Here is a 24112-nt window from a genome sequence, read left to right on the forward strand (position 1 = left end):
CAGGTAATGAAAGTTTAAGTTATGCCAAAGGTCTCTATTCAAGCAAATGACCTCACCCCTGGATAATGATAAAAAGTGTCCTTTGTTTTAACCCTTCTTTTATATTTCCTAAATACACCATTATTTTAACTGTTGTCTGTTATCTGTTGTTATTGTCCTTAGCTGTTAATGTTAATTGCATTGCACTTGCAATTTTTAGGTAATTTTTGCCTATAAAAATTAAAATCGCTAACACGTCCTGAATACTCCATTTGATATCTTATTAAAGGCAGATTCTATAATACATATAATATGTAATAATTTCCATCAATAGATTAGATATAAAGATGACTATTGTTTATTTTCTCATAATAAATTATTGTAAGGTTTACTCAGAAATTCCTTAAAAGCTGCACACCCACTAGAGAAACACATCTATAGTCTTAAAAATGACAACAAAAAACACAGTCCTGTACAGCTTCATGCTGCTATAAGCCAGCCAAAGCTCTTTATTAATTTTAAAAGACATTTAGGAGACATTCAGGAACAAGGAAGCTGTTTTAGCAATTTGTTGCTTCTTTCCAAACATGTAAATATCTCTGGGTCATGTACATTTTAAGGCACGAGATAAATTAAGAAGACACAGAAGTGAAATCGCTTTTCAGCCCATATGGAATAGAAGAGAAAAAGAAAATTCCCATTCTCTCTAACAGCAAATGTAACACAAGTCTCAAAATACTAACATGTCATATACTATAGTTTACTTGTGAATTTTTCCCCTTGCATACAGAATATTTATAATTATGTTGCATGACACACACAAAAAAAGGAAAAGAAAAAAGTAAGGGTCATTTTCACCAGACACACACAATACATGTAAAACCAGCATTTAGTTATGTTATGTTACTTCCATATGGGAGAAGACAAACTTGACCCCAGAGGCACAGGTTTCAAATCTGATGCTTTACAGACAAGACGGGAAACATAAATAAAAAAAACATCAAGACATTAAAATGCAGTTAACATATATAAATGTAAAATACTTTGTCAATGCTTGATGTGAGCACAAGGCAAATATCCAGAAGTTATATTGTGAGAATCCAAGGTCAAACTACCCCAACTTTTATCAACAGAAAATCTGCTGTTCTTTGGCTGCGTCGGGTCACATACACAAAAGCTATGGTTGTTTTGCATTTCTTTCTGATATAAATCCCTTCGGATTGTGTGCTGTAAAGTCAAAACTGTATTTAAAAAGATATAGAAAAAAAACCACGGAAGATCATTTTCAACTCGTGTCTGTGCACCTTCCTTCAGATGGCATTCGGAGTTAAGACTTAAGTGGATTCATAAACAAACTGAACAGCTGATGCTAGTGGAAATATGAATGCTACCGCAACAACAACAAAACCTGCTCTGAGTGTTACGAATAAATTTTTAAAAGAAACATTTGTTTCACTGAAGAAAATCATGTTGCCAAATATTTTTAAAGCCACTATGTGTAGATGCCTTCCAATATGTAATCCCTGTGAAATCGGGTGACATAAATGAACACTAGCCAAAACATTTGTTGCAAAGAACTAGCATTAACAGAATTTCAGTTAAAGAAGAGCATCAGTGAAGTGAGAATGATGAATTACTTTATTATATCAATGCAGGAAAAACAAGACTTTTACTGCTTTTTATCAACACATATAACAGGAAGTCAACAGGGGACAATAATAAATTAATAAGAAAAAAAAAAAAATCCTGGGGCTACCACTGGCTTCTTCTCAAACCAGACAATTATATAATTTAAGGTTTCCTCATAAAGAATTTTTGGATTTTTCACTATAATGTTAAGCTTCTACCATAAAATGTAAATAAAAGTTTAAAAACAAAAAAACCCAAAATTGATTGTCATTATGTCTTTTTCCATACGACCAATGGAGACTGTCCGTGGACAATTTACACTTCTACACATAGTGGCTTTACGTACATGGAGGATGAGTGGGTGATCCTTAAAACACTTCTGTTAAAATACAGTTTTATGATAGAATAGTAACACATTTTGAGAAAAATAAAAAACCCTGTAAAACTTAAAACCAGCAACTGTCGAGATGAGTTAGCTTAGTTTAGCTTAGTCTTCTGATGAGCCTCCCTCTGCAACCAAAACATCTTAAACTTTCAAAACACGGCTTGTTAATTAGTTTTACCGATGTTCAGCTATCACTAATAAAAAAAAAGGGGTTCCTCTATGTGGTCTTTAGTCCCATCACACAACTTTGCTGTAAATAATTATTTTAGCCAGCTGTTAGTTTATTAATAAGGTTACTGATTTCAAAACACTAAATTATCTGTAAGGAAAGATAACGTATATAACACAGCACCTTATGGTACAATAAAAGATCATTTTGAGGTCATTTGGACCATTTCCATTCCCAGAGTGTCGAATAATGCCAGACCACCGATGTCTCGGGTATGCATTGAGATGTTTGGCATCTGTGCACTGACTCAACAGCCATGGCCAATAGTGAGAGTGAAATAGGTCTCACTCTACACTTTTTACAAATAGTTACTTGGTTTTGTTCAGCATTTTTTTTGTCCAGGTTTAATGGGCAAACCTGTAGTTGTGGTGACTAAACGTAACCCAAACAGTGAGGAAAGAAATCCCCCCAAAAGGACACACAAACTTTATTGTTAAAGTAAGCTAAGCTAGGCTAAGCTACGATAAGCTAAACTAGGCTAAGCTAAGCTAAGCTAAACATCTTCTTGCAGAGACCTGTGAGTAAAACATTTTCATCAAAATGTTAAACTATTCCATGAACTTTCAACACTATTTTTTTACCACCTCTTATGGTTTAAAAAAATTGTACTTGTCTATAGATGAGTTTTGGCGATGTTTGCACTGAGTAAATATGATAATCAACAGATTTAAAAAAACAAACAAACAAAGAAAAAAAAAAGTGCAATATTCATATTCAGTTTTTACAAAACAAACAGGTAACACTTAATAATGGCCTTATTTCAATGTAAACCCAGAAACATGCCACCAAATAAAACAACACACGTGTGTGCATATCATTATTTTTGCTTGGGTTTTGCACACACACACACACACGCACACGCACACGCACACGCACACGCACACGCACACTCGTTATTACGGTGAAATAAAGCCAGTGTATTGCTGTGTTACCCAAAACCCCAACTGTGCTAAATAATAAAAATACTCCACTCTTTGGTGCGACTCTGTCCAGAATGTTTTTGCATTTAAAAAATAAAAATTAAATCAAATGAAATAAAATTATAAACAATCATTTGGCCAAGTAAGACACCACGACTCCTTCTCACTTCTACAATACACCCCTGTACTCTGATTTGTCCAGCATCACTGTACATTATTTACACACTTGTACACTATCATTCTTTGTGGAAAGACAACAAAAAAACAGTCACTTCTCTAAATATAGAATATAGGTTTCCATAGCACTACACAACGTAGTATAGTTCTCTACATGTATATACTCCCTTTAGCCAATCACTCACTTCTTAAAGGGAAGGTTTGCCTTGCGACTGATGTGATTAAATGAGTGTCAAAAGCTGCTTTTCTTAATCAGTTTGTTTCTTACAGTTAGAAATAATGAAAATTATTAGAAAACACATCGTACTGTAGAGATGGAAGTGAAGTGAATATAAAGTGGAAGTGTGGTGATATGATGACGATACTAATGATGGCGACTTAAAGTTGGTTGGACTTGGCCAGGCCATCTGAGCTCAGCTCATACCTGCAGGAGGGAAAAAGTAGTTTAGAGTTTGCTTCATAATCCATGAAATCTAGCTTTTTGCAACCTTTAACGTCACATCGCTTTCATTTATCTCCACTACAGGCACATTTGCCCTTTCTCCAACTGTTGTCCTTATACCAGTGATTTATAAACTACTGATGGATGTTTACTGTCATACAGCTTATTGAATGTTTGGCCTCAGGTCTGTGCCTTTTTTACAAAAATAATCTCACAATATTTAAGCAGAAAATTGACTAATCTTCTTTCACTTGAGAACTAAGTCTTCACTAACTAGTGATGGATGAGCAACAGTGGCCATTTTATCCAGTAAATAAGCCTAGAGACATGCATTTGTAATCCACAGACTTTAGACCAGGGGTGTCGAACTCCAGGCCTCGAGGGCCGGTGTCCTGCAGGTTTTAGATATCACCTTGGGTCAACACACCTGAATCAAATGATTAGTTCATTACCAGGTTTCTGGAGAACTTCAAGACATGTTGAGGAGGTAATTTATCCATTTAAATCAGCTGTGTTGGATCAAGGAAACATCTAAAACCTGTAGGACACCGGCCCTCGAGGCCTGGAGTTCGACACCTGTGCTTTAGACGATAGCCCACTGGCAAAGCCAATAGCCTCTAAACAGTCTGCACAAAAATGACTGGCCAATACAACTTAAATAAATAAATAGTACAGAAAGGCCTTTTTTATATATTCACGTGAGATGTGTTTCTAGGTAAGGCTAGCTCTAATCCAAGCTATTGATGCATTCACAATATTAATTTCAAAAAATATAATGTAAAAAATAACTTCATGATAATCTACTCAATCAAAAAAAAAAATATACAAGCAAACTTACATTTGAACTCATTATTCTCCAAGCCATGCTATGAACTCAATATGACATAATAAAGTAAACTGTATTTGTTTTAAATAGATTTGAAGCGAGATGAACGACTAACCATTGTGTCCAACCCTTGGTGATCTGATCATGAGTCAATTCCACCATAACCTGATTAAAAACAAACAAAAACAAACCCACAACGTTTTCTTATACAGTCAAAATGATGCACTTCATAGAAATATGACACCAGAAGCAGAAAGAACAGCAATACTTGAACTTTTAGACAAAGTCTAACAAAATGAGGCTTCTCTCAAAACCAGCGAAATTTCCACTCTGATGGCTTCATTGTGTTAAAGAAATGCTTTTCAGTTACACATAAATACAGACAATAAATTAAAGATGTCTGCACCTTTCCAAGCAGGCCTTTGTGTTTGGAGAGCAGACCTCCACCGTTCTTCACGGCAACATCTAGATTCCGCCTGTGGAGCTCCACGAGGGAAACGCTGAACTCAAACCTAAACAGGCAGAATGACACAGTGAATTTTTTTTGAGCTTTGCTCTGCTTATCAAATGGCTGAAAAAAAAAAGAAGTGAGAGGGGTGGACTCACGTCACATCGTAGACCGGGTTGAGGTTTTTCTTGACTGTTGGAGTTTTCCTTCGACCTGACCTCCGCTTGTCGGGAAGCAGGTAGAGCCGGACGTAAGGATCCGAGCCATGATCAGTGAAAGCTATGAGGTTTCTGAGGAAGTCAACAAAGGGTAAGAGTCAAAACACTAATGTGTCTGAGGAAGAAACACCCCATTTTTTTAATTACCTGCAACTGTGAACAGCTACGATGAGCTTGTTTCTCTGGGAGCTGTGTCTGATCGTCAGCTGGATCTCCCCCAGGGGGAAAAGACTGGGGCCTGAACCACTATGAAGACAGAAAATACATCAAACATGCTCACGATACCCGAGCTGTAATGACCTCTTAGGTTTGTTGTTGCACACTATCAAAACACACTTATACACCAACCAAACAGCTGCCTTTGTTGTTCAACATGTCCTTAAATCATGATATAAGATGTAAAAATATTAGGAACTATTGATAAAGACTGATAGATACTTGTGAAACTGCTCGAGTCTTTGCTGCAGCTCCTGAGCAGCGTAAGGGTTGGAGATGTCTGAAGCAATGCTGGGAGTTGGCTCCTTGCCACTGGCCAGGTACTGCTGGGAGCCCGAGATGGCCAGGTTTGAGGTGCTTCTCCCAGTCTCCGCCAAGCTCTTCCCTCCTCCACCTACACTGCCATCCTGCCCAAAGTCCATGCTTTGCTGGGTCCTCACAGTCTCCTTAGCTTCTTTCTGCCTGTTCAGCATCTCCTTGGCTGACACGGAGGATGATCTGGGAATGTCTGAGGTAGAGGCGGGAGGCTTGGGCGATTCTGAGGAGATAGAGGGCCGTGGGGTCGAGTTGGAGGACTCGGATTTGCGGACCTGCACTGAGGACGGGGTGGAGTTTGAAGCTGTTGAAGTGCCCTTATCTAGACTCAACACCTGAAATCATTATCAGAATAATTATTTTCACAGTTTTGAATGGCATAAACAGCAACAAAAAACAAACCTAGGGAAAGGCATTTCTATATTTTTGTTTTGAGAAAGAGTTCTAGGGAAAAGTTAGTCAGTGGATCTTTATGTCAGTTTACCTACAAATAAGATTTCAACACAGACGTGCGCTGTGGCATGTTTGGTTTCTGTAAACTTAATCACAAAAGAAAAGCATCATATAGACTGTTTTCCACTCTGGAGAGACACCAGGTGGTTAACTAGTTTTAATATTAATGATGTAAAAATGGGTAATGTTACTGTTGCCTTACAGTCTCAAATCTTCTGTTTAGTTAAGCAGTACTGTTAGCATTCACTTGAGAACTGCTGATAAGCTTTCCTATGAGGGTAAACAGAGGCCTGTGCAGGCACTGCCTTCTGTTCTGCAGAAAGTGTGCTGAAATTCAAAATCCAAATCATTACTCGTACATAGTTGAAATGATTCCTCAGAAAAGGTTAAAATGTCATTAACAATAACACTTTATAAATAAGTGATGCAGAAGCAAGACATGTAATGTGAAAATACTCATTGAATTAGATTCACTGAATTACAGTGGGGCAAAAAAGTACTGTACATAAGGTCAAGAGTTTGAATTTTTGATGTTTTATAGAAGCAATGCGATGCATCGTCATGGTAGTGGAGCAGTATGTACAAAGACTCTCCCCTAGCCTATCATCACATGCGTTTCTTCATCAGAATCTCTAGAAACCCAAATTCTCAAGTCACAGAGTGGGACCTGCATCGTCTCTGGCGAGCTTTATGGCTTCAAAGGAAATTGGCTTGGATCATTTTAGATCTGAAAAAATCATCCTTAAGGAAAAAAAATCATTGCTCCTTTACCCGCAGAGCCATTTTGATCTTGAGGGTACAGCTCGGTCCAGAGTTCCTCAGAGGGAACCTCTGGTTCAACGTCATCTCCTCTGCCTCCAGCAGGCGAGTCAGGGGCAGTGTTAATGTCCCCAGTGAACAATCGTGCTTCTCATCCTTCACCTGAAATATTAAGTGTGATGAAGTTTTATTTTAAGGCATAATGTAAGTTACAGTTCATATATTCCATTTTATAAGCATTTAACTGTTTATAAAATCAGCTGAATGTCTTCATACCTCAACCTCCAACTCTTGGACTTTGGGATTGTGGATGAGGAAGGTGAAGGTTTCCTCCCACAACGGTTCATGAGTCTTATACTTGGTCTGGAAACAGACAGAAAGGAAGAGAAGAAGAAAGTATCAAGCCAAGATGGATCATACATTCAAAGTCAAGAAGCAAGTGTACAGGTACAGGGCTCACGTGCTGTGAACCAATCACAGCCTGAACGTACATTTATTTACATTTATTAAAGCTTTGATTCAATTCATTTATCAGTCTTTTATGTACAAAAAATTGCTGCAATTTTCATAATTGGCATCTTGGGAAATTAATAAATCAACCAAATGTGGATTTTACGTGCTCTCACCTTACTCTCGTAGGACTTGTGTCCCACTCTGAACTGGACAAACGGGCTGGGATCACTGGTCACCTTCTTACCAGACTACAGCAGGACAAACAAAAAAACAGTAATAATATTGGACTGGGTATGCTAGCATTATATATAACAAGAGTGAGTGTTTCTTTGGACTTCAGTTTGAAACAAAAGGAGTGACACTGAACTCCACTGATTAAATTAATTTCTATCTCACACAGTGTCATTTTGTGACTTTTCAAGAAAGGAATTAAAGAAAAAAAAAAAAGGACAACAGGTAAAAGTGCCCAGAACCAGTTAGTGTAGAAACCACACCAGATCATTGTAAAAGAAAAGATTAGAAACCAAAAAAATTTCAACTGTAGCTCAGACAACAACGCTGTTATTGACAGCACACGCTGTTAGAATCGGTTTTAGTCAACAAACACGATGAGAGGAGTTTGTTAATGAGTTTTAAAAACAGGAAACATGATCAGTTGTGAAGCTGCTCTGGATGCTACAGCAGCACTTCCTAATGCGAACATGACCTAATGAGTTTTAATACAACAATCCAGATTTTTAGATGTTTGATGTGATTATTTAGTCTGCAGACAGCAATAAAAGTAACATTAAAATATTTAAAAGAAGCATGTCTTTGCTGAAAATCCCCACAGACCTCTTTGCAAATCACTTCAAACAGGAACTATTTTCTTCTGGCGAAAGTAGTTCCAGTGAAAGCTCTTAATAGTGGGTCTGTGAACCATCACAACAGACATGTTAGTCTCACTGTAAATATTTTAAATGCAATTCTTGGAGCTTGGTTGACCATTTCAAATAAACTCCTTGACTGTTTAAGGTTGCCACAACTTTCCCTAAAGGTTGTCTTGAGTGTCTAAATCAGTAACAGTATCCACAGGATTGGTAAAGGGTATCGCCACAAATCAGCTGTGACTTCTGACTTTTAGAAGAACTACAAAATAACTATCAGTAGCAAAACTTGTAGCAACGGGAAACTGAGAAACAAATTCAGACTACTCAGATCAGTATTTTAAGTTTTAGACGTTTTTCCCTGAATGTGCTTAACGGCTTCATATACTACATGGTCAAAAGTATGTGGACACCCTTTATCTTCAGTTTCAGCAGAAATCCCAGTAGAGCAGCTTTTCCCCATCTCCCTGTGCTCAGGTCTCTTCTTGTTAAAAGGGAGTTTTTCCTTCCCAGTGTCACCAAGTGGTTGTTCATCGGATTACTGAGGTTTTATCTCCTAATACAAAGTGCCTTGAAGCAACGTTGTGATATGGCGTGATTTAAATAAAAGTAAATCTACGTGCCAGCTTGCATCAGCTTATGGCTCAGCTGGTTTGCAATTCTCTCATGGTGAATTGTCATTATGCTGCTTCTGCAAGCCACTCTGTAACCCACCTCATCTCCAGCTTCACCATTTCTTACATTTCAATGTCAAACTGTTGTGGGTGAGGGGATCTTGCTGCTCGGGTCCCTGACTTTATGGTTGCCAAATGTAGGGGCAGAAATGCCCAGAGGTTACAGAACAGAGCCACACGGCAAATAAACATGACCGTAAGTAATATAACAATGCTATTTTGACTAATGCGAGCGTTCTTTAACTTAATGGCAGCATTCATTTTTTCCACTTATTCAGCATAACATTGCCCTCAACCTTAAAGCTACATACATAAAAAAAAATTGTTTAGAAATCCCCCAAATTGATGTCTGACATCGAATTTATCAACATCTACAGTCGGAGAAACCATATCTGTAACTTTCCAAAACAGACACTCCAACATCCACTGGCAATCTGTCGAGCTCTTTTGTTTATTTCACAACAATTAAGACACTTTTCTCAAACAAAACATTGGAGTCCACATACTTTTGGTCACATTGTGCATAAGCGTTACTGTATTTCCTTTATATTATTTCCCCTCAGTGTCTGATCGGGATGGGTGTGCTTGGTTGCCGTGGCATTACCTTGATGGCCTTACTGACCGAGCCCTTCCTCAGCCCCGCTTGGTTGAACTCTAACGGATTGCGCTTTGATTTTCCCACAGGGACAAGGAAGGAGAGAGCGAACAACAGCACACACAGACACACACAGACACACACCACCAGGTTATTTGGGAAAAGAGGAGCATGCCGGGAAGAGGTGGAGGAAGGATTGGTGTCAGCACATCAACACCATCGGCATCACCAGATGTATCGGGATGCACCGCACAGTGACAAAGACAGAGAGACAACATGAATGATCACATGGTTAGTGTTATTCCCCAATTAAACCGTGACATGAAGTTAAAACTAGAGCTCAACCAACAGCAAATTCAGGCTGACATACACCGATGAATGAAAACATTTAACTTTTTATTAACCGCGTTGATATAACATTACTTTTAGACACTATTAAATAGTTTGGATATTAAAAACTCACGTCTTTTTCTGTTTTAATGAAATATTGAGGATTCTAAAAGATGTTTAGATCTACAGTTCATTTATTATGCAAAAATATCAGCCAAAACACATTGATTGGACTCTAGTGAAAATACCACAGCATTAGATAAGAGTCAGTGGATACAATGGACAAGAAAATACATGGGTGTCAGAGAAAAATGAAAGTCAGATGATTTGTGATATAGTAATGATTGGGGAACAAATATAAAGATTTCTAAATGGAACGAAAACAAAGATATTAAGACCATGGACAGCAAACCCAATGAAAAGTGTTTCAGTGTTGAGCAAGAACAGAATGGAGTGAAATGGCAACAAAACAGAATGTAGCATCCTTGTTATTCAACTTTCAACTACATCAAAGACAGAAACCAATTCATTTAGACAGAAGAAGCATTGTTGGGGAAAAGGAAGGGTAGCTGTACATGCTACTGTAAGGCTGTCATCGAACATCATGTTGATGGCTTGTTTACGCTCAGGGTGGGCCTTCATGCGTCAGGTTTTGGGAATTAGTGAGAGACTTTAACAGCCCAACCATGGACAGAATAAATATGTTACGCCCTGGGATGAGCTTGGGTTAGAAATATGAAGGTTCAGTAGGAATAAAATGGCTTTGATGTAACTACCCCCTAACCCTAACCCCCTAACCCTCAAGGGGTGTGCGCTTATCTGGCATTTAAACTAACAGATATACACATGCTGATACCTTTACTGGTCAATCTTATAAAACCTGGTTATTGTTGAGTTTTGTTTGTATGCAATAACAGTTAGATACTTGATATCAAGGACAGATAACCTATGATCATTGAAGTTTATCCTCTCAGATCTTTTATACCTCATTCTATAATTAACCATTTCTTCCAATGAGGTCCATTACTATCTATAAAAATCCGATAAAAGACGCCTCACGAATTCTAACAGGAGGCCCCTGAGGCAAACCCTTGAGGTCAAGTCAATAGTTAGATGAATGAGATGATTCAGCTAAAGGCTACTCTGAGTGCGCCATCTTCAGATCTCCCCAAAACACTCAGGCCTCACCGAACGGACTGACCCAAAATAAAAATCGTTTACAGCCACACCTACACATTGTATTGATAAAAGATTGAATTCAGCAGGAACATATGAAAAGAAGCTTCTCACATTTCACATTATCATTCCTTGAAAAGAGACACGTATGTCTACTATAAATTAAATGCCATCTTAGCATTCACCATTACACAGTCTGTGCATTACTTTAAAAATAATCACACTGGCTTCAGGTTTTTGTGGAGCTCTGGCCTGTGATGTCAGAGTTGAAGTGAGTGGGCACATGGGAAGGGGAAAACCTGAACACACAATGGGCTTAAACAGGAAGGATGGAGGGAAGCAATCCACAGAGAATTCAGCCTCCCTAACCTAAAAATCTCACAGTGGTCAAAATGCATGCCTTCCTCCTTACACACTTCAAAACAACTGAGATCAGTAACTTTGCCCCTGTTTTTGGACTAAATCAAGTCTGTGAGCACTGAAATGAACTTAAATTTAAACTTTTGATGTCTGATGTGTTCGAGAAGACTACATCGAAATGGTTCAAACTATTTTCTGTTTTTTATGCTGTCTCATTGCAGAACACAGAGTAAGACTGAATAGCTTTTAACAGTATCCACAGAGCAGTATTGATTTGTTTACCCTTTTACAGTAAAACTCAATTGCTCTGATAAAATGGAATCTGTGTCGGCAGCCAAACATAAAAACATCAGCATGGCTTACTTCTTAGGAGGAAATGAGCCGTTGAGACACTGAATTAGCTGCGGTGAAGAGAACATGAAACCTGATTAGTAGAAACAATGTACCATAAGTCTACTCATTCTTCGAGACCACTAATATCTTGTAATACACAATAATGGTGGAGGAAGGATGCTTTTGACAGGCCTTAAATATAAACCATCATTGTGGTTTTGATCATCTTCCAGCCAAACCCTTTTCTCATGTTCCTCAGCTTTGGAATCAGTCAAACCAATCAACAACAATTTAACAAACAATAATTATATTAGGGAATCTAACCCAAGCACACGTAGGGATCCATGCTCATCAGGCAAACAAACAAGGAAGCTCTCTAATCATGCCATTCTCACACTGCAGGATGCAGAAAACTGCCAGCGGACTCACAAATAAGCTCCGATAGAGAGAAGCCGTGTTCTCGCAAAACACGAGGCCCGACGCGCGCCTCTCTTTTAAGTAGCCAGAGCCCAAGTTCCCCTCGAAGACACTCTTCAGAGGGAAGAGGAGGTGAGGAAGCAAGAGGAAAAGCAGAGAAGAGGAGGCTGAAAAGAGGAAGGTCAGGTCTGTGCTACAGAAATCAGAAATGAACAGTTCTTAACAGAGTTAGCTTTTTACCACCTGTCACAAACAGCGAGTGAGTTCATGTATGTTTCCACCGTACAGGGAATTTGAAATGGTATTCTCTGTAAAACTACCACATTAAGGAAATATGCTGAATATGTTTAGAATATAAAATGTAGTTTAATTTATTTTTTTAATGGAGATCTTGAGTAATATTATAAACCATTCACCTCAAACTCTTTGCTGAGCTTTGGAGGTGAAGTCAGTACTGAGCAGCACTTCTGCTCTTCTGACTTAAAGACAATTTTTCTCTTCCAAAGCAATTTTCAATCTTCAGCTTTTTACATGAACTTTTCAGAGCTTGATTTTTACTTGTGTGCTTGCAAAAAATATGAAAAGCTTAAGGTTATTACAACAGATATTACAACAGAGAGAAGAACAAGAAAAAAGTTCAGAAAGCAGAAAAGCAAGAGGCCGAAGTGATACAGGCAAAAATTAAACATAAAACTGATCTCAGAGACTGCAGAAAAAACAAAATCCCAGTGAAGAACTAAGAGCTCAGCAAACACTGCAAACACTGGTTCATTGAGCTTTAACACGCTTAGATCAATGAACAGAGCAGCTATATCAACATAATCATCCTCGTCTTTCAGCTCCATACATTTAGGATTTAATTTCTGTTTGAGTAAATTAACGCTGCTGCTGTTCATGAGTGCGACGTTCGGCCGGGTCGACTCACCGGAAGGTTTCTGGCCGAATCCAGGAAGACAATGAGCACCGCAGACGAGAGGCCGTCACTGGCTTGACTGCGATCTGCTCTGATGCCCGACAGCACCTGGGAGGAAAAACGCAAAGATAGGCTCAAGCAGAGTTAAAGTTCCAACAAAGCAAGACAACATCTCACATAGCGAGTTTAAAAATGTAAATGGAGTGCTGGATTTAAGCTCCCTCTGGCGACTGTACCTGGTCCAGCCTTTCAGGGGTGGACAACAGAGACAGCCACTCCAGTTTGAGGTGTAACTTCCCTGTAGCCACATCTTCCAATGGAAACCACTGAAGTGAAGAAAAGTTGTTGTTATATTTCAGGAAGAGCAAAATTGTAATTACAGCAAATATCATCACTCATTTACTTTTTATTGAATTACTTAAAATGATGCAAGTTATAAAAATAATTCTTAATTTAAAAAAAATGCAACTTAAATTCACTAGTTCAATCTATTTGTTTGACATCATTAAGTTTGATTGGCTATTGTGATGTCAGATAATGCAAAGCAAACAAAAACACAACAAATGACATCATATGCCTGTGCATCAGGGTCCTACTGAAACTTACAAAAACATAACATTATTACAAAGTGCAAAAGAAAAACCCAAGAGTTTCCACTTGCATGTGCAGAAACAAGAAAACAGCATTAAAGTCTAATGTGATAAGTGAATAAAATTGCTAACTGGATAATTAAACGACTGAAATGTTACTTTAAACCAGCAGCGTGCCAAAAGCATTGAATGCAGCACACACCTCATCGACCTTCTGTTCCTTCTGGAGCTCGGCCATGTTGATTGCAAGACTGGAAAAACAAGTTATGAAGAATTTAAATACAAATAAAATTTAAAATCGCAGTGTAATATCCTCAAATGTCTCATTTTGCCAAACGCCCAGTCCTAAATAATATCAGCAATTCACATTTATCAAAGACTGTCTGGGTGTTTGCATTTTTTACAGGGAAAAAAATGAATTAGTTATAAATATAAGCTGCTGATGGAATTTCCTTATTTTTGCCTTCTGTTGATTAAATTTTCACAGAGGGTTTCAGAATGAAGCTGACTCATCACAGCACACGACACACTGTGTCGTGACGCTGCGCAATAATGAAGTCTGGTGGGAAATGAAATTCAGACACGCGGCGCTGCTTTCATTAAACGCCACCAAGGATTCGGCTTGAAAGCTGCGATTGCTTTCAGAGGCCTCGTCCTTTGATGAAAACCTGTTACGAATCACATCAAACAGCAAACAGTAAAAATTAGTGAGAAAAACACTGATAAGATTTTTTAAAGAAGTTTTCTTTAAATATGAATTGCGTGTTTCAATTTAGAACGCCAGTCATCAACTTAATACTACAGTAAATAAAGCTGAAAATATCTAAACATTATGCTTTCTCCAAGCCAAGGTGGCATCCTCAAAAATAACAAATATACTTAAAAAAAGAAGTTAGAAAAACAGAAAAAGCACCACACTTTTATTTATTTATTTTTAGCCACTAAAGAAGAATTTGTTTTTGCATTTGACTTGACAGATGAATAATTATTTAACCATCACATAATTAGAAAAGTAAAACGCTAAATTGACAGCTGTCGTTTTAAAACAGTCTTCTGTGACTCAGCTAAAATCCAGCCTAAGAAGCAGCGTTACCTTCCCAGAAAGTCGTCCTGATCAGGGTCTTCATCGAACAGTTCAATCTCCATACTGCTCCCCGAGTGATCATACACCAAGGCCTGAAAATAAACTGCATTACTACATACTGCACACACAGTACACACACAAACAAACGAGAAGGCGCGGCTGCAGACTGCATGGAAACACATTGACTTTGTACTGAGCAGGTCCACTGCTGGTGCCAGATCAAAACAAGACAACAGATTACATCCAATTAGATGAAGTTACTAATTTCTTACTGTCAGGAGAAACATTTATGCATCATTATTGCTCATTCACCTCTTCCACAAAGACAAAGGGAAGGGAACAGATAAATAAAATATGTTTCGGTGGCTCACAAATCAAACCAGATGAACATGATAAATATTTAAATCACATCCTAAAAAACCAAACTCATGGACAGATTTATCTTTGGTCTCTTTTTTGATCAAAATATTAAAGCGCAGAACAAAAAAAACCCAACCCATCATTTAGTCTTGATTTTTAGTTTCTTTAAAATCTAAAAATTAAATATTAAATCTTGTCACTACATGTTATGTGTTTGTGTATTTTAATGGTGCAGTTGGGGCAGCATAACATGTAAAATCCAGCGGAAACAGCTTTCTTAGCCGAAAATGTGCACCCATTATATTACCTTTATTAATTAAAAACTCAACGGAATCAGGAGATTGAAAAAACCTCCATATTAAATACTGTTATATGTTACAACAACCCTACAAAACAAAAAAAGATATCGGACAATATTACACTCTAATCTTGTCACCAGTGACTCCGTGCAGCGTCTTCTGAAGCTTACCTCATAAACTTCGTTCCACTTTGGGTTTACGGTGTCGCGGATGACTTTGCTCTGATAGAGATCCGTCCCAATCTTGATGACTCCGTACGGATCCGACTTCCCTTTGACCAGCCCTCCCAGGAACTTGTCCTTACGCAGCAGTTCCTGAGCCTCGATGAAGTGGATTCTCAGGATGCACTGAGGACACAGAAAGATTATTATCAGAGCTTCTGAGGGCATTGAGGAAATCATCTAAATTACAGATTTATTCACCCGTTTAATTTATTTATTTATATATTTTTTTAGCAGCTATAATTTACTTGGCTGCATTGTGTTACCTTGGGAATGGGAAAGCGCAGTCTAGCCATCTGGGCCTCTGACACTAGCGGGATGTTGATGCGGTTTGGCAGCACCAGGTAGCTGTAGATGATGTCCTGCAGTAGATTGTCACATAACCCACTGACAGAGTGATGGACGGGGAGAGAAGGAGAGAGGGAAGATGACGAACAAATGTAAGAAATCATTAAAACTGATGTTATATTGTGTTAAAATATCCAGCTGTGCAAAGCGAGGCCCTGGGCTCAGGCATGCTTCCCTCTGGTTCCAGTAAATGCCAGCTGTTGTTTGTGTACAGATTCAGTACTGTGGTATGTCTAAGTATATGTGACAGAGTCAGGTGACCATACAGTTTGTCACATATCTGAGCCACACCCATAAGAAGCACACGGCACACTGATTATGAAGAACATAAATTCTGAAGTAATCCTCAGATGCAAAGATGACAAAAAAGCTAACAAATAAATAGAAGACAAACAACCATCTTTCCTGTGCAGAAGCAAGCAGACAGAAAGGCTCTGCCTTCTGAATGAGCTGCAACTGCTTGGCAGGAATTATTTGTTTGGTGGCAACTACCTCCAGGTAAAACTGTTCTAAGATAGGAGTAATCAAGACACCGTTTCTGGAGGAATCATGTTCTTATTGAATTTCTGAATAGTAAAAGTTCAATCACCTCCTCTGTATTAAGCCAAAATGATCTCTATTTGACAGCAAACTAAATACTGTGTATGGATCATCCTTTGATATTTGACCTCTTTCCTCTAGGTGGCAGCAGCATCCTGTGTAAGGAACAGCATCGGCTGCTTTCAGAAGGGATGACTTAATCCTCTGGAGCAGCTGATTCTGGGTCAGCTTTACTCTGGGATTTCACATCAGCGCAAACTTGATTTTAGTGTCGACGCGCTGATTCCTGAGCTGCTTGCTTAACTACATAACTGTCTCCAGATGAGATTAAGTGGTGCAATTCTGCTGCCAGGCCCATGCTTAAAGACTCAATGAAGTTTCAACACATCCCATCAACCCTATAAAAGGAGCTCAGTTTGGTAATAGACTGAATGTTGTGTGTGTTTGTGTGTGTGTGTGTGTGTGTGTGTGTGTGTGTGTGTGTGTGTGTGTGTGTGTATATGTGTGGCATTAATGCTGCTATTCAAAAAGGAAGCAGCTAGGGGTGACCTCAGGTTTTCCTACTGTTTCGGGCCTAAATGCAAATACTCAGTGAGGAAATATGAGCGCCCTCACGCACAGGAAGAGGTGGGTGGGGCTATCGCAGGTCTGTAGCTCAATCACCACACACACACACACACGTGCACACACAAAAGTGCACAAACACACACACACTTTCTTTGAACTTGCTGAACAAGGATAGTTACATTTCACAGGGTGGAGTTATTTGGAAACCACAGTGTTTCTCTGCTGACAACAAATAGTAAACCACCAGCCAGCAGCAACATGCCAATGAAGGCGTAACAACACAGCTAGCAGTGTGCTAACAGCAGGCAGGGCAGGGAGCTGTGGCTCTAAAAAGGGTTTTAAATGAAGCGAACTTCAAGAACTTAAAAGTCAGTGGGGAAAAAAAAAACCACACTGGTGCAGACTGACATCCCAACAACAACTGGATGGACTTTTATAAAGACTGGGCTCTCTGAAGCACACTTTGATGCACTCTCACACTGTGTGACAAAAAAAATTGCTGCACCACTATCAAATCATCAAGAGCATAAAGGCTCCTAACAGCCCTTTATATACACTTTACTGTACACTTATGTTTAATAGCACAGTGATGTTAAAAGGCAACACCATCGGACAAGAGCAAGAACCTGGAAGCCGAACTAAACAGAAGATGCTTTAAACGCCATCTAGCAAACACACCACAATGTTAGCGCGAGACAATTAGAGCTCGGGTCTTAGGATCTGGGCTGGACTCTGCTGTCTGTTTCTCTGCCAACACGACGTGGTTTTATATTTGTTGCCTTCACAAGTCAAAAAAGTCAAAATAACTCTTCATGCCGTTTTCGTAAAAGTGGTGTAAGCCTGGTTAAATACTAACCTGAAGTGGTTAATAACCTGCATCACTGATCACTGTTATTAGTGTTAGACTGAGGTTAATGTAATAAGCTGTCAGCTCACATTTGTACAAACATGAAGCATGTTCATGTGCCTTTGCTTTCAGCTCTCTCCACTGCTGCAAAAGGTAAAAGCACAAACCGCAGGAAGCTCACAGGCTGTAAAATTCATTAACATAAACCTTGTTAACATTTAGGACGATTATTCTCTTGTAAAAAATACAAATTGGTAGTTAAAATAAGAAGAAGTTTTGACAATTACTTTCATCTAAGGTTACACACGTCTGTGAATTCAATTTCAGCTAAAGGCAAAACAAACCAGAAAAAGTCAATAATGACAAAGTTTGTTGTTACATTTTGACTTTAAGGGGAAAATAAAATAAAAATCCTCTAATGCATCAGAGACACTTTTCACATAAAGTTTCATCACGTATCATCGACTTTGGCAGACGAGTTAAAGCAACAACTTGAAGGTCTTCTCTGAAGTTAAGTTATTGTAGGCATAAAAGACAAGCATAAAATGAAGCACATGTAGTGATAAAGATTTCAGTGTCTTTTTCTGCTGAACATCTATTTCACTCAACTAAGGGAACAAATGACCACACAGCTGGATCTGGCAAACACATTTGCTCCCTTTAAAATGGAATAAAAGACCTAAAGCTTAGAAACCAAAGACTTCTCTGTGTCCCTAAAGATGCAAAAAAGAATTCCTGTCTGGAAAATCTTCCCACAAATCCAACCAACATCCCATCTCTGTCTGTGGCAGGTCTCCTTTCATAATAACACAGCTAAAAATATCAACACTTAGAGGAAAATGAATGGTTATAATCCATTCTGCGATCCTGCTTTTAACGTAATAGTTTGAGCATCAGAGCCCGAGAGCCTGCTCGGGCTGCGTGTCTCTTTAACGTGATTCCGAGTGATCAGCATGTTTGAGCTTCCAAAACTGTAACGTGGTGAAACTCATCGAAAGTGAGATATTTTCTGATTTAAAATTAAGTGATCCTAGTTCAGCCAGACTTTGATGTTGTGTCTGTTTTCAGCTCATACTTCCAGGCAGCTGGGAAAAGAGAAATCATGAATCTTGAATGAATACTAAATAAAAGATTATGTGTTACAAGACTTTTCATTTCCCATAAAAAAGCAGTTTGCTTTGAATTGCCCAAATTACACTTCTAATTTGTGCCTTTTCCCCCCACAGTTTTGCAAAATAAGAGTTTTCACAGCTATTTTAATAAACAATCCAACTCTAAAGGAACTAATAGCTGATTCAGGGTCTGATTTCTCCTGTTTTTGTGTTAAACACTAATATTTTGCAGTTGCTGCAGCTGGAAGCAAGCTGAAATCTTTGCGTCATGTCCAGGTCAATTAATATTTCCATGAGCTCAGCAGAATAAGGAAAATATTCTTGAACGGAAACCAAAAAGGAAAACAAGTCTTCTCACAAAACACAGCAGTGAAAAGCAACTGGGTTTTATTAAAGGTGGGTAAGCCATCTCTCTGCCTCTCACTACAGATTAGACGCTCTCGGCTCCCACAGCATCCAACTTTAACTCACAGACTCTTAAATCATCTCAAATAACGTGCCCAGCAATTCTCACAATATGTCATAATAATGCACATCTGGTTTTTATGTTAGACGAGGAATTAAAGTTTACACGGCATTAAAACAGGAATGAAACATTTATCATGCTCAACAACTTCCGCGGCAGCATGTGAGCTACACAAAACACTCTGGAATCATGGTGGGTGACAACGCCCCCACCAGGAAGAGAACGGTAGGTGCGTGTTTGCGTGCTTGTGCATGAGAGACAGAATAGTTCCAGTATAACACAGTTTAGGTGAAACAAATAGCCTCAAACATCCAGTGACACTATTACGATGCCTCAGTGGGACAGCAGTCATTGCTCTGTGATTCATCGCTGCGTGTGACAGTCATTGCTTTTGAAAAAATTCAATCAGAAGACCGAACTTCTCTATATGACTTTAGCCATCTTGCTCTCCCATAACAAACCCTTCCCTGCAGTGTGGGGATGCCAGTCTCTCCAGTTTATTGGAACTGAACTGAACTTATAGAATGCTTTCGTAATGCAAATAACTGTCAATCCAGCCTGTAACACTGCATGACACCCTCAAAAATCACACCGATTTTATTTATAAATAATTATCCGCAGGTACTTACTTGACACCAGGAATGTCCAACATATTTGTGAGCCCAGTCCAATTGATGTCCAGCAACTGAAAAACAGACAAATACTACAATTTAGACTTGGATTTATTAACAAGAAAATTAGAAGATGAGAAAACAAAGCAAAAGGCCATTTGGTGTTTTCAAAACCTCAATGCTTCCTGATGAAAATGTGACGACACAGAAAGATAGAACATGTTTAGACTGGGTTTTTGAAGGTTTCAGAGTTCGGCAAGTCTAAGAATTTTCAGGAAATATGATTAAAAATTCCCTCTGCACTCACGCTTTATAGTGCTTAAAAAAGCTTTTTGTGCCATACTAAATGTGAACATTTTAATAAAAATTAAAAAATGTGAATGAGTCAATACCCAAATATAATCTCAGCAAAACCACAGATTTATTCTTTTTTCTCCAAATAATAAACCAGACAATTTTCAACTATATGACAGTTCTTAACGGTATACTTTTGTTTTTCATTTCATACAGATGTTGAAGCCAGATGTTGAAATCATGTGCTTCCACAGTGCAGTAGATAACTCTTGATAGGTTGCTAGTTTGACTGCAGCTGGAGAAACATATCCCCCTTAGGGGGGTCAGATCAGGACGGGCATCTGGTGTAAAACTGCCAAATCAAATGTGTGACAAGGGAGCAGCCCAAAGCAGCTCGATGTAGATGCTGAAACAATAAAGAGTCTCTCTGAGATCTTCTCCTCAAAGACGGGAACGGCCAAGGAGCCGAGCTCTAAATTCAGTCGATATAATCGATACGGATGCTTCCCGTGTGAACGCACACAGCACTGACTGCAGGCATTACTTTATGCTAACAAATAATTAGCTGCAAGACATTAAGTCTACATTATAAGAGCTAATAAAAGAGATCAATGTCATCATAACATTTGACAAACTCCTGACAAACAGCGAACTTCCTCTTACTCATTACCACAAAACAAACAGTCAAGCCGTTTTAATTCCCCTGTGTTTCTGCTTTTTAGTTTTTCCAACAGTCAGGAAAGAACAATAAATAAATTGTGTAGTAAAATGTCACTTGCTGTAAATGTCCTTGGAACATGTTGCACTTTTTGAATGTGTATTACTGCTAATGTCACAGTTACCAGTCATTTCTATCTAGAAAATGATACGAACACAGGTAGCATCTGGACAACAGGAAGTTCAAGCAGTGTGTTTAAATTTAGACAAGATCATATATGTCAGCTGTTAGCCTAACATGGTGTTTGTATACTAGCGTGTGTATGCTAGCATGTGTGTGTGTTTTTCTATGATGGGGGATAAAAATGTATGAAAGCTTCAGATGAATCAGACTAACTGTACAGAACAGTAATCACATTATTTACACTATGAAACTTTCTTATCTTACTCAAGATAATCTGGTAAGTATGAGCCGGTCAGCTGCACAGAAACAACAGAGCCAATAATGCAAACAGGAACTTTATTGAAGGCACTGCTATTTAATGTGTTTTTATGACACAGCAGGTTGCCAGCATGCTCCCTTGATGCAAGCGGCAACATGTTCCCGTCGTACAGCAACTGATTCCACAAAAGAGTCGCAAAGGGCGTTAGCCAGGACTCTCATATTCAGAAAGAGAGCTCAACCTGGATTTCTAACCCAGTTATGAGGCTTTTGTACTGGAACTTTAACTGGGTTTCTTGAATAACCAGATAACAAGGAGAAGTAATTAACCACTTTGATTCTAACCCCACATTCCTGACACGCCCAAGTAAAGTAGTATGAAGCCAGTGGTAGTACTTGTGTGTGTGCACTCACTCGCCTGCTTATTCATGTAATGATCTAATCCTCAAATCATGCAGCAGGTCATACAAGTCAGCGTTAGTCAGAAAGATTGAAATAAATCTGTTGCTATGCTATGATGGTTGGTTTGAGTTGAGGGTGTCAAGATATAATTACTAATGAAAACCTCGATAAAAAGGAAAAGGTCCTCTCACTGCAACATCAGACGTCAAGATGGATGGAATAAAAGAGCAGAAGATACGTTAGAGTTTAACCCGTCATCCAAGAAAATCCATCTAAGGCTGCAGCGAGCGCAGGCTTACCACAACTGGACAGCCCAAGACTCGACAGGTAGAGGTGGAGCAGCTGTGATGGAAATACTTGATGACACACTTTGGTCTCTTTAATACCAGATAATGATTTGGATGTGATACCCTACAAAAAAATTTATGCCAACACTTTGAATCATTAAGGCCAAAATTGTTTGCCGTCTACCACCAGGAGGACTCTGATCCAACCATCATGAAAAAAAATACAAACAGTAAATGAATCCATGAATTTACAACTGCTGTGCTTTAAAATGTATCTGTGTAACGCTTTCAATTAAAATGGAATAAACAGATAAAATGACATAAAGGAGACCTGAACAGGTGGATCATGAGTTTCTTCTTAAAGGTATCAACAGTGTCTGAACAAGTCCGACAGATGCAAGTTCAACAACTCGGACCCACAACCTCCAAAGCAAGCCTCTTTTAGTTCTTAGTCTGGACCTGGGTACCACAAACAAACATTGATCAGCTGACCTCAGAGACCTAGCAGTTACAAAATCCCATCGCACACGTGGAACTGAATCCAGGCACATCATTTGGAAACCACTGATCTAGAAACCTGATTTTTCAGAGAGTAACAAGGACCAGTCTCTGTCCTCAGTTTTTCGGGACGACAATCAGCTCACTGATAGTTAGTGTTCACTATCACACGACTGCACTGCATTGCACAGACTCTTATTAGGAAATCATTACATGCTACTTTTAACAAAAGCAATAATATTTTAGTGTCAGGGGAGAAGAGTGCGTCTGCAGGAGTGGGTCAGTATCTGTGAGATAAGGAAACTGTGAAGACGATTATAAAAGAGGATTCAAATGTGAAATGTTGGCTAACATCATTACATCAGAAGCAGACTGAGTAGCAATGAGGGAAAACTGACGTGAGAAACTGGCAAAGTTCTAGCACAGAGTAAGATATATGTACACATAACAGGAAATGAGTCATAATAAAAGCAACAAAACTACGCTTTACAAACGTAAAACTGATTTAAACAATAAATGGATAAAAATCAAATTATACACCTAATAAGACTTCAAAGGTGTGCGTCTTTTCTTCTTTTCAGAGTCATTACCATAAGAGACAAATGATTAACAGCAACGCATGTCTTTCTGTGGCCTAGTTAGCTCTATGTAGAACATGGTGGACCACAACAATGCTCTGCCAGGCTGGCACAGGAAGAGCATCGAAGCAGCTGGGGGATTTCAAAGAACACATTAGAAATGAATGAAATCACAAAAAAAGAGCAAAAGATTCAGAAGTGTTTTTTTATTTTATTTTGAAAAGCAAAGTATAAACACAGTCTGCAAACATGCAAAACTGCTCTCTGCACTGGCTGAGGAGGTTATTTCATTAGAATTCATTTTCACACCACAACTGATTTGAGTGTCATCCAACTGCTATTTGTGGGTTTCTATGCAGGCATCAGGCTGTAGGTTTCACTCTGAGTGAAACCTACAGCGTAGTGTAGGTGTAAGGTTACTCGTTTATCGTTTTTTTATGAATGCACAAAATCTGGACTGAATACTGAAATGCTTTCATTTGTTTCTGTGCATCTGCAGTTTAAAGGTGTTTCATGCTTGATGTGCTATCCGTGTGTTTAGCGTGTTTGCAGAAATTTATGTTGACTACAGTCGATTCCCATTGGCTTCTCCCTTCATCTCTCTCTCTCTCTTTTCTTTGCTATTTTGGCCTTGACACCCATCGAACAGGTTGTTTTGCATTAATATCATCAGTTGCCATAGACTCAATAAAAAGTATCTTCATTACATCGGCCTCCTTTCTGCTCCACTCCACATGAACAGTGGAAGTATTTTCAGTTTCTCTGAGTGAAACTGAAAATAGAGAAAAAGAAACTT

The 24112-nt window shown here is 38.7% G+C and overlaps 1 protein-coding gene across 5 annotated transcripts in view; it reads right to left on the reverse strand.

The window, feature by feature from the left end:
- Positions 1–447: 447 nt before the first annotated feature.
- Positions 448–24112, reverse strand: part of esyt2a (extended synaptotagmin-like protein 2a) — a 63074-nt gene continuing 39409 nt past the window's right edge. For 2 of the 5 annotated variants that reach the window (XM_080861984.1, XM_080861985.1), the window contains exons 8-25: positions 20177–20232; positions 15934–16054; positions 15617–15793; positions 14797–14879; positions 13906–13954; positions 13350–13439; positions 13126–13221; positions 12213–12314; positions 9594–9656; positions 7623–7697; positions 7273–7359; positions 7009–7158; positions 5692–6119; positions 5401–5499; positions 5194–5325; positions 4994–5099; positions 4703–4752; positions 448–3743 (exon numbers count right to left, since the gene is read on the reverse strand). In XM_080861984.1, coding sequence (XP_080718110.1) covers positions 3698–3743; positions 4703–4752; positions 4994–5099; positions 5194–5325; positions 5401–5499; positions 5692–6119; positions 7009–7158; positions 7273–7359; positions 7623–7697; positions 9594–9656; positions 12213–12314; positions 13126–13221; positions 13350–13439; positions 13906–13954; positions 14797–14879; positions 15617–15793; positions 15934–16054; positions 20177–20232 — 2010 coding nt within the window. In that variant the 3' untranslated portion in view covers positions 448–3697. The remainder of the gene's footprint in view (positions 3744–4702; positions 4753–4993; positions 5100–5193; positions 5326–5400; positions 5500–5691; positions 6120–7008; positions 7159–7272; positions 7360–7622; positions 7698–9593; positions 9657–12212; positions 12315–13125; positions 13222–13349; positions 13440–13905; positions 13955–14796; positions 14880–15616; positions 15794–15933; positions 16055–20176; positions 20233–24112) is intronic. The other 3 variants (XM_080861987.1, XM_080861986.1, XM_080861988.1) reach the window with 3 other exon arrangements.

The sequence above is a fragment of the Rhamphochromis sp. 'chilingali' genome (assembly GCF_963969265.1).
Source record: "Rhamphochromis sp. 'chilingali' genome assembly, chromosome: 16".
Classification (NCBI taxonomy): domain Eukaryota; kingdom Metazoa; phylum Chordata; class Actinopteri; order Cichliformes; family Cichlidae; genus Rhamphochromis; species Rhamphochromis sp. 'chilingali'.